This window comes from Octodon degus, unplaced genomic scaffold (assembly GCF_000260255.1).
Source record: "Octodon degus isolate 3935 unplaced genomic scaffold, OctDeg1.0 scaffold00002, whole genome shotgun sequence".
NCBI classification, from domain to species: domain Eukaryota; kingdom Metazoa; phylum Chordata; class Mammalia; order Rodentia; family Octodontidae; genus Octodon; species Octodon degus.
This window is the reverse complement of record NW_004524578.1, coordinates 28,227,864-28,239,104: the sequence shown is the minus strand read 5'-3', so window position 1 is coordinate 28,239,104 and position 11,241 is coordinate 28,227,864. Positions and strand designations below refer to the sequence as shown.

At 39.6% G+C, this 11,241-nt stretch overlaps 1 protein-coding gene across 3 annotated transcripts in view; it reads right to left on the bottom strand.

The window, feature by feature from the left end:
* Positions 1–11,241, bottom strand: part of Ino80 (INO80 complex subunit) — a 136,603-nt gene that overhangs the window by 30,178 nt on the left and 95,184 nt on the right. For all 3 annotated transcript variants that reach the window (XM_004623395.2, XM_023711425.1, XM_023711429.1), the window contains exon 27: positions 5,744–5,871. In XM_004623395.2, the coding sequence (XP_004623452.1) occupies positions 5,744–5,871 (128 nt within the window). The remainder of the gene's footprint in view (positions 1–5,743; positions 5,872–11,241) is intronic.

Here is an 11,241-nt window from a genome sequence, read left to right as displayed (position 1 = left end):
AAAAAAAAAAAAAGGGGACAGAAAATACTCTAAGTAAGCTTCAAGGTCACATTTAGTGGTACAACACTAAATAGATGAGATTAATGGCAGAAGAGTATAAGGTGTTTTGGATGAGAAAGTATTGAGGAAAGAAGGTGAAAATGGTAGTATGATGAAGATCTTTAGGAGCTCTCTGTTCCTTGGTAGCTAATCAAATTCATCAATATTCCAATCCAGAACAACAAAATAACTAGATTACACCAAGAGAGTTTAATGAAGAGTCATCAGTTCTTCAGGTTTAGGCTTTTTTTTTCTTTCTGAAACAGGGTCTTGTTATGTAGTTCATGCCACCCGTGAACTCATGTGTAGCTCAGGCTGGCTTTAAACTTGCAATATTCCTCCTGCTACCTTTTGAGGGCTGGAATTACACATATGGGCCAATACTCCTGGTCAGGTTTGGATCTTAAAAAGAAAGTAGATTATCTGCATAGAGACTCAGCCTTTTTTCTCCCTAGTGTTAAGGATTGAATTTAGAGCCCTGCACATGCTAGGTAAATATTCTTCCACTGGGCCACATTCCCAAATCCTCTTTTGCCTTTTAAACCACAACTTTTAACCTCAAGAAGGTACTGATGACACTGGCCAAGCAATGGCCGTGACTCATCCACATGGCTGACACTGACAACGGTTCTACAATCGGACGTACAGGATCTCAGGATAAATCCTGAGGGGATTTCACTGACCTTATCAGACCCAAAAGCTACAACTCTTGTTGCATAGGTCCTGCTTTACCTTGGTCTTAACCATCCAGCAGAAAAGTATAAAAACGAAGTATAAGAAGTAAAGCCATGGTGTTATGTTGAGCTGTAGGGGACTCAGGTCAACAATTTCTGACATTGTCAGTCAAGCAGAAGACCCAATACTATTATGGACTACTGGACTCTTTTAGAATATTTTGCTGAGTTGACACACCTATAGTATTTAAATGATGGAACTTAACAAAAAAGGGGATACAGATGAATGTCCATTTTGTATCTGTGTATTCATCTTGTACAGCAATTAACCACTAGGAAGAATGTATGCAATGTGTTAATTATTGAAACTGTCCTACCAATTTGGTTTGAAACTGTCTCATCGTTATTTGTTTCTCAATAAAATTATGAAAAAAAAAATAAAAAGTTGAGCTCCCTGTCAGGTAAACAAAAACAAAAAAAGAAGGTACTGATGAATCAATCTTTTTTGTTTGTTAAAGTCAACGTCTCACTATGTAGTCCAGTTTGGCCTCAAACTTGAAGTGATTCTCCTGTCTGCTGGAATATTGGTGCGTACCATGGTGGGTTCAATTTTCTTACAAATCTTACTATCACCACAACATCAGGGATATCAACCCTAGACCAGAATCACCATGATTATAATAATAATCAACCCTGATTATTCAGAGCCTGTTACTGAGGAATAGCTAATCTTCAGGGTAGCCTTTAAGGTAGGTGCTATTACTGTCAGTCTCATTTTACAGATTCTACATAAAGTCTCTAAAGTGAAACAGGTGGTAGGTAGCAGGTCTAGAATTGGAACTCAAGCAGATTGATTCCACAGCCCTTGGCTTAATCCTTCTGCTTCCCAGATGGGAGAGCTGCTTGCCATGAGTGGGAAATAAATAGAGATGGAAGAGCCCCATTAATCTTAAAGGTATTACTATATTCTGGTCCATAAACCCACTCAGCTATTATCATCATAAAGAAAGGATAATTAGGCACTGGGAAAAAGTAAAGGTAAATGTTTACATATCCCTATCATGAACCTGTTATGCTGAAACTTCTATTTATTTTGGTTGTCTTTTATGTTCATATTATACCAATTTTACTTTGCTAAAACAATTTGAGGGGAAAAAAAGAACAATTTGAGGAGAGGACTAAGGATGAGTCACAAATCTCCAAATGCTGGGTGGTATCTTTAACTCCTTGGGCATATTACTTTCTACCTGTCATGTATATCACCAGGAAAAAGTCAGGCTCCTTTCTATATGTACTAAAGTTTCCTTGTAGTCCAAGCAAGCTGCACCAAGAGTGAAATGTGACACATTTCCTTTATGTGGCATGGAGTAAGACCCTATCACAAGGGACCCACAGACCTGTTACAGTATCCTTCAACCTATTTGTCTTAGTTACTTTTATGCCACTACTTCTCTCAAATGTCACATACTTTTGCATCTCTCTGCCTTTTTACATCAGGCTTAAATCTTAGTCTTAAATTCCCTTTCTCCTTGATGGTTAAAACCCCACTTATTGGGTATCACTGTCTATATGAAGCCTTCCTCAAGAGTGACTTAGAAATAAATATATTCATTCTTGCTATCCTTAGTTCTGTTAATGATTTATTTTCGCATTCGACCAGGGCTCATGTGAGTTATACATATCCTTCAGTAGATGTATTCCTTGAAGTCAAAGACCATCTATAACTAGTATTTGCATAGTTTAACATGTCTTACAGATGCAATGAAAACAAACAATAGATTATAGTATGGTATACATTGACAAATTTCCTTCTCCCTTAAGATCTCATGAAAACTTTAGTTTACAGTCACATAAATTTATTTTTTTATTTCATGGGGCAATTTTAGAATATGCAACTTCCCCATATGTTCAAAATCACAATTCCCAAAGGTAAGAGAAGTCTGCTCATAGATGACAAAATGTCTTGTTCTTGATAAGTCCTCCCCAGATGAGATACTGCACTCAAATGGTTGACTGTGCAAACTGTACAACCCAATGTCTCAAATGTCATTAGCTATGGATTATCTGGATTTAATTCTATATTGCACTATTTTCACAGTTTCACTTGAAGATTTGTCTGGATTTCAGTACTTAGCAATCATACCACATATACCACTAGTTAGCTGACCCTTCCCAATTTTTTTGGACAGGGTCCTGCTATGAGGTTCAGACTGGCCTTGAATTCAGATGAGCTGCCTGCTACAGCCTCCCAAGTGCTAGGATTACAGGCATGCACTGCCACAGCTGGCTCTTTTCCAAGTACTTCTACAGTGAATAAAAAAATACCGAATGGCATATTTTCTTAAATTACAGACTCAGTTGCTTGATGTAACAGGAATAAACCCCAAAGTGGACACCTAGAGATATTCCAAGTTATCTATAATGAGATAAAAGCTTTCTCCAACAACTAGAATATGCAGAGGGGATGACCCAACTATTTCCATAGTAATTCTTTTTTTTTTTTTTTCTAAATTTATTTATTTATTTATGTGTGTGTGGCCAGCTCAGCCCACCAGGGGGCGGGGCTGGCTGGCATGTGGTGCTGGAGGATTGAACCGTGGTCCCTGTGCTTTGCTAAGCTTGTTTGCTCTAAGTAGGTGCTTCAGACCACTGAGCCATCTCACCAGCCCCTCCATAGTAATTCTAACAGTCAAAACATTTTAGGTTACCCTATAAATACAAATTAAACTTGTGATGTAATATTTAATGATATATTCTTGACTTCTGACTAGGCAAACTACAATTTGTCTACCCTGGAAATTAAGTACTCTCTTTAAATTCCCTTATCTGGGACCAGTGAGATAGCTCAGTGGACTAAGCGCCTACTTAGGCAAGCACAGGGACTGGGGTTTGATCCCTGGCACCATATGCCATGCTGGCCGCACTCCTGGGTGTGCTGAGCCAGCCACCAAGACCAGGCATGGTGGTACATGCCTGTAATCCCAGCCCTGGGGAAGCTGAAAACAGAAGAATCACTACAAGTCTGATCTGCAAAGTGAGATCTTGTACCAAATACATTAACTAACTAAGTAGCTAAGTAACTAAATAAAATCTCCTATCCAGCAATACCACTTAGATGCTATGTGCAAGGGTAAAATATTTCTGAATACAGAGTTCTATTTGGAAAATGATCTAATATTTATACAAGCAATTTAAATTAAGGCCAGGTTTTTACCCAAGAGAAAAAAGAGCTTATCAACCACTTAAAAAATACTGAGCAAATATTAAGTAGCTAAAAACTAGTGTTTTTCATAAAATGGAAACCTGGCCATGTAAAAGCAAGTGAATCTTTACTGTCTTCTGGTTCTGCTAAGTTTCAGAAATGCAAAGCCAAACAGGGCTATGACACCGAAGAGGAAGAAGACGACAAAAGAGGAAGAGGAGAAGAGGAAGAATAGAGAAAGAGGAGGAAGAAGGGGAAGAGGGAAAAAAGGAACAGAAGGAAGAAGAGGAGGAGAAAGGGTAGCAGAGGACAAAGAGGAAGAAGAAGAGCAAAAAAAGGCTGGATTAAAGAGAAATGCTATCACGTCCCGTAACTACACAACAGATCTTCAGTAACTCCAGGTGAATTTCTAACTCCGACACTACTGAAACTTTTTCTTTTCCTCTTTGTAGAGAGCAGAAGATGTTAATGGAAAAAAGAGAATCCTGAAAGAAAAAACAATCTTTTGAGACTGAAGAAGCAAGGCAAAGATCAACATATTTCTGTTAAAAAAAAAATCAAATGTATTCAAAGGAAAGCATCCATACACAGGGTGCTTCGTATATACCATGATCCTTAATATAGATGCATTAGGTCACATTTTAATGATGAAACATAGTTTGAATGAATTTTTTGTTTTTGGCTTTCTGAGACAGGGCTCACTCTGTAATTTAGGCTGGCCTTAAACTCATTATATAGTCCACTTTAGCCTCTGTACTCACAGCGATCCTCCTGCTTCAGCCTCCTGAGTACTGGGATTACAGGTATGCACCATCACACATTTCTGTCTATATGAATATGTACACTAAAAGTAACCAATATGAGAGTGATGGGAAAACACTCTTTGAAAGATAAACAAATATAGATCTAACTATCAGCATTATCCTAAGATCTTTTTTTTTTTTTTTTTTTTAGCGGAACCGGGGATTGAACTCAGGACCCTGTGTTTGCCAGGCAAGCGCTTATTCTACTGAGCTATCTACTCAGCCCAAATACAAAGAACTTAAACATGTAAGTAATTAAAGAAATAAAAGTTCCCTTAATATTGCTATGTCCTTTACCACCAACACCTACAATGGTGAATCTTTGATGTTTCTTTTTTTTTTCTTTTCCCCGAAACCGGGGATTTGAACTCAAGACCTTACATTTGCCAGGCAAATATACAGGCCTCTAAGCTATCTCCCAGTCCATTCTCTGATGTTAATCAGAATCACTTCAAATTTTAAATATCCTGATGTCCAGATTAAACAAGAATCTCTGAGGTTAAGACTGGACCATCAATATTTTTTAAAATTTCTCAGGTGGTTCAAATATGTAGTTGCAAACCATTACATTACCTCTGACTGACTAGCTGTTCTATGTGCTTTTTCATAAAAATCTAATCCTTAATTTGTTTTCCATAATCAGAGACACATTTTCAAGAAGATTCCTAGGCTGTGATCTGATTTAAAATTGGTTTCCTAGAATTTTTTTTTTATTTGGTACCAGTAATCAAATACGGGACCTTGTGCTTGCCAGGCAGGTGCTTGTGCCACTCAGCTATATCCTTGGCCCACTATTTCCCTAGAAAAGAAAGGTGCTTCATGTCACTGGATACAGAGAAAGAGATAGAAGTCTTTGCTTATTTTCCATCTGCCAAGAGCTGCTTTTGTCTTTTATAGACTAAAATCACTAGGATTTGGGGTTCCCACTAAGGAAGACTAATTATGAACATATGACTTCCCCAAGTTAAATGCCAACATATGACTCCTCTAAGAAATACTAGATTCCCAAGGTTCCCTCCTCCTACCTCCAGCAGGTCTATCATCCTGGTCATCTGGGAGTAGATAAGGACCCTATGTCCTTGAGACTTGAGCCGAGTTAACAGGACATCAAGGGCATAAAGCTTTCCACTGTCAGTGATGAGGCTTTCCTTTCCTGGGGAGAAAAAAGGAGGAAGAGAGGAAACTTTAATTGAAGAAACAAAATCAATCACTGCAAAGCTAGGACAATGTTGTCATGAGCACTGTAAAGTACTACAGAGGAAGAAAGCAAAGCTCCGTTAAATTACAACTACAGCTGGACATGGTGGTATAAGCCTGTAATCTCAGAGGCAGAAGGATCACTGTAAGTTTGAAGCTGGCCTGGGCTGTAATAGTGAGTTCAAGACCAGCCAGAACTATAAAGCAAGACACTGCCTCAAAAAACCAAAAGCAAAACAAAACAAAACAAAACCAGGCATGACGACACATGCCTGTAACCCCAGCACTCAGGAGCCTAAAGCAGGAGGATTAAGCCTACTGGAGCTGCATTATAAGACCCTATCTTCCCCCCCTCTAAAAAACAAAACAAAACAAAACAAAACAAAACACAATCACAACTAGGGGCCAGGGAGCCAAAACAATCTTTCTGGCTCAGTAGAATAAGTGCTTCCCTGGCAAGTGCAAGGGCCTGAGTTCAATCCCCAGTAAAAAAACAATCACAACTGCAGAAGTAGGGCTGGTGAGATAGCTCAGCCATCTAAAGCGTCTTCTTAGGTAAGCATGGGCAGGCATGGGGGATCATGGTTTGATCCCGACACCATATATCATGCCAGCCCCGCCTTCATGGTAGGCTGAGTGGGCCAAAAAAACAAACAACAACTGCAGAAGTACTCTGGGAAGACACACCCTGAAAGAGGGAGGTGTAGATTCTCTCCTAGGTAACGACTACCAATCAGATATCTATTACTAGTGAATTTGAAAGTGTCCCTGCTCTGCAGCCTCACTTAGGCACACTAGGTGCACATGTGTACTTAAGAATTGTCTACATCACATTTGTTGTGATCAAACGCTTACATCCTCAAAGCATGATAATGTCTAGAACTGCTAAAAATAAACATACCTACCCTGACCTTTTTTTTTTTTTCCTCTTGCATTCCTAGGGACTGAACTCAGGGCTTTGTGCATATTAGGCAAGTGGTCTACTACTGAGCTAGGTCCCTAGTCCATCAATCTTTTTAAAATATTATTATATTTAATTAGTTATGTGTTGGTGATACCAAGTTATCACATTCAGCTTAGGGCAGTGATGGCAAACATTTTAGAGCTTTCAGTGATAACAACCTGCTATAGCATGTGTACCAGATTCATCACCACTGGTTTAGGGGTTTGTACATACTTCACCTTGATCAATTTTATCTTCCTGGTACACCTACCATCATTGAACTTTAAAAAAAAAAAAATACACAAAACACCAAGAAAACTCACTAAAATACTCCTCTCTCTTTGTTGATTTCAATAGGTTGGCTGATAAATGTCACTAATACAAGATATAATTTGATAAGGACACCAGGGTTTATCTTCAGACAAACTATGAGTTTGTGAAATGAAACTGTTTTCATTCAGTAACTTATTCTTTCTCCCTCCTCTTCCCACAAGAAATGATTTCAACTGAAGATCTAAAGAATTGTTAACTCACAAGTTTTCATCTTATCCATTGAGTATCATTCAACTTCCATCATATTTCAGGAAGCAGAATTTCCTGTTTGCAGAATGGTTCACAAACATGCCTTATACAATTGCTGCCATTAAGAGGGGAAGAGAAGAGGCTTGAGGGGTGGGATAAGAGTATACATGCAAGTGGCTGGGGGACACAAAAAAGGAAAGAGAAAGGACAGAGATCTCACATTGACAACAAGTAGAAGAGAAAATGTTAAGACAAACACAGTGCACTCTTAGTCTTGGGGTTTGAACTGAAAGCCTTTCCTCTCAACTGCAGAAATTGACTATTAAGAGTAACTGAGGAGTTCTCAACCAACATTCCTACCACTCTTTGTCAAATGCACAATTACTAACCTGAACAAGAACGGATGTGGTAACAGCACCATAACATATCATTAGCTACTGGTCTTACAAAGCTATGAACCCTGAATGTTTATTCCTCTGCACCACAGCCTGCCTTTTCCCACCTTCGGAACACTGCCAGGGCATATCTCTCTCCCTGTCCACCCCCTCCCTGTCTCTGTGACACACACCTTTGTTCGGCCTCTTTGTTTGGTCCTGTTTAGATTACTGGAATGCTCTTCTTTTTGTTTCTCCTTATGCACACAATCAAATGACAACAGCTGGGACAGAAGTGACTGCACAGCCCTCTCCCTGGCACTAAGCAAGGACACTGTATATAAACTCCAAGCCCCATAAAGCAGCAATACTTTTGTTAACAAATGGAAGGATTTCTTATCAAATTTACCCTTCTCCTTCAAATGGATTATCGGGAGCATCTTGATTTTGACCGTGCCTGAACATTCTCCACAAAGATACAAATCAACTTTATTATTTTTTTTTATTTTAGGGAAGGGTCTACAGGATGTTCAGGGTCTCACTACTAGATCAGACTCAGTGATCCACCTGTTTACAGCCTCCCAAAAGCAGGGATTACAGGTGTGTGCCACCATGCCCAGTCTCAACTGCTGGCTCAAGTGTGCCCCGGGGAAGGGGCTGGCCTGGAGTTTGATCCCCTGGCCCCTGTGCCTGCTTGCAGGCACTTTAATCTGCTGAGCTATCTGGCAGGCCCTACAAATCAACTTTAGACATTACATTTCTGTTCTCATTAAAAGCACAAGTCTTTTAAAAAACAAAAAACAAAAAACAACCCTACATATTTTCTAGCGAGTGAATGACAGTAAGCAAGCTAAATTCTTCAGGATACTGCAGCTTATTTATCTAGTCTCTCCATTCAGAAATTAAGGCATATACAAATCTGGCTGATGCCTGAATTGTAAGAAGACTCAACGGATTTCTAAATCAGGGTTAAATGATTTTGGTACATTCCTACTTCCCACATCTACTTTCCTTGCTTATTAGAATGAAATGATGCTAGGAATAGAACTCACACGTATATACACTTATATCACCCAATTTTTAGGACCTACTAAAGTTGCACCAGACAAGAGCACCAGCTGTTGCTTACAAATCAGGCTGATTCTGCCAAACCAAACCCAGGCCCACCCCCTTCTTTGAAACAGAAGCTCCAAAGATGTTGAAATAAACAGACCTATTCTATTCTCCTAAAATGTTTCTTGCAAACCTATGGTATTTTCATTTAGATACAGGCTCTTACCATCCATAGTGACAAAACAAAAATAATGGACCCCACGGTAGTAAAATTAGCTGACACATTAAATAAAGTCTCCCTCTTCCAAGGAAAAGACACTTCTGAAATGATTATACATCCTTAAGAAGTATGGAGAAGTAACCAAGGTGTGAAACCAAGGAGATTTTGGCCAATCGTTCAAGGAGTGAAACAGAACCAACACTTCCCAGAGAAACACAATATGCATAAATACAGAGGAAAGAGAGATAAATACAGGTTCCAGTGACATGACCCCCCCCCCCAATCTCCAGCCCAAATAGTGTACAGAGCACAATGGGGTCAGTGAGGAGCTGGTTGGTTCTCACAGTAAACAGCCAGTGAAGCTGGTGCTTTTTATCGATGCAAAAGAACTCAGACACTTCCTGCTATTTAAACAAGGTCCATTTTTCTTTCAAAGAACAGGAAAAGCCACAAGAGATTCCCACAGCAACAGCAATACGTCTCCTATTCCTGTACTGGGAACTAAAGAGCCAGAAGAAGATGAAATAAGGTGCTATCTGATTCTTTCGATACCCATGCTCACCTCCTGACTGGGACTCTGGATTTCACCTTGGCCTACTTTACAATTGGATTTTCAAACAATACATAATCACCTACTGGTTTCATGTGTTTTAAGTCAGCTCTGAGGCCATATACAATACTGCTTTCATATGATCAAACATGGCATCTTCCAGTCAAAGCACTTCCAAAGCTAAGATGCTGACACTAAGATCCACAGCTGAGTTCAAAGCCAGCCTAATAGCAAGATTCTGTCTCAAAAAATAAAAAACAAAACAAAAAGAAAAAAATCAGGCTTTTAGCACTAGAATCCAATTTATCTCATAGAAACAGCAGATGCTGAGCCAGATGTGGTAGTGCACATTTTAAGTCCAGAACTTCAGAGGCTATGTTTAAGGCTAGCCTGACTACACAGTAAAATCTTTCTTAAAAAAATAAATGAAAGCAGAGGGTCTCTTCTGAAGCTTTAGCTCTAGCTTACTTCTATTACATATCAATATAATGAATATAATCAGGTATCAGAGAAATTGGGCAGGGTTGGCCAAATAGCTCAGCAAATTAAAGTGCCTGCAAGCAGGTGCAGGGTCTAGGGGTTCGATCCCCAGGCCTGCTATGCCAGCCTCTCCCCCAGGGTGCACTGAGACAGCAATTGAGACTAGTGTGGTGGTGCGCACCTATAATCCCATCTCTCGGGAGGCTGTAAACAGGGAGATCACTCCGAGTCCGATATAGTAGTGAGACCTGAACACCCTATAAACCCTTGCCTAAAATTAGAGAGAGAGAGAGAATTTGGACAACCAAAGTTAACAATGTAGTTGCAAACTACTGCTCTAAAATGCCAGCAGCTGTTTAGAACATGAGCCTATGAACCCTCAGTTCAAATTCCTTAAAAGTTGTGTCTGTAAGGCTGGGGATATAGCTCAGTAGTGCAGTGGCTGCCTGGCAAGCACAAGGTCCTGAGTTTGATTTCTGATATGACAAAGATGTCTCTCCAAAGTGATGATGAAACCTACTTTCCTTTCAATCCTAGTCCTTGACTCTAGGGGATCTGGGAATCTACTAACATTTTTGGCACAAAACACACTATTGTTATCACTCAAATCTATAGTGCTCTGTGCAAGACATTGTTTATGTTACTTAAACCAGGCTCTCTGAGAGTGACAGACATTTTCATTCATTCCACTAGCAATGGCAAAGAAAACTGCACTCATGTGATCTGAAGCCTTTCCTACTATCTTTTCCTTCTCTCTCTTTCATTCTGGTGCTGGATATGTAAGCCAGGGCCCAGCCTGTGCTAAGCAAGTACTTTACTACTGAACTACACCACCCCACCCCACATTCCTGATCCTATTTTTTTTTAAATTTATTTGTGTGTGTGTGTGGCCAGCTCAGCCCACCAGGGGGCGGGGCTGGCTGGCATGTGGTGCTGGGGGATTGATCTGCGGTCCCTGTGCTTTGCTAAGCTTGTTCTAAGTAGGTGCCTTAGACCACTGAGCCATCTCACCAGCCCCCCTGATCCTACTTTTAAAGAACATTTCTTTCTCCTTGTCAAAGGACAATATTTAAATGCAAATGTAAAAACAACTATTGCTCCATTCAAGTTACAAATTACTATTTTTACTTGTTGCACATTACTAAGATTAAAAAAGAAAAAAAAAAAAAAAAAAAAAAAAAAAA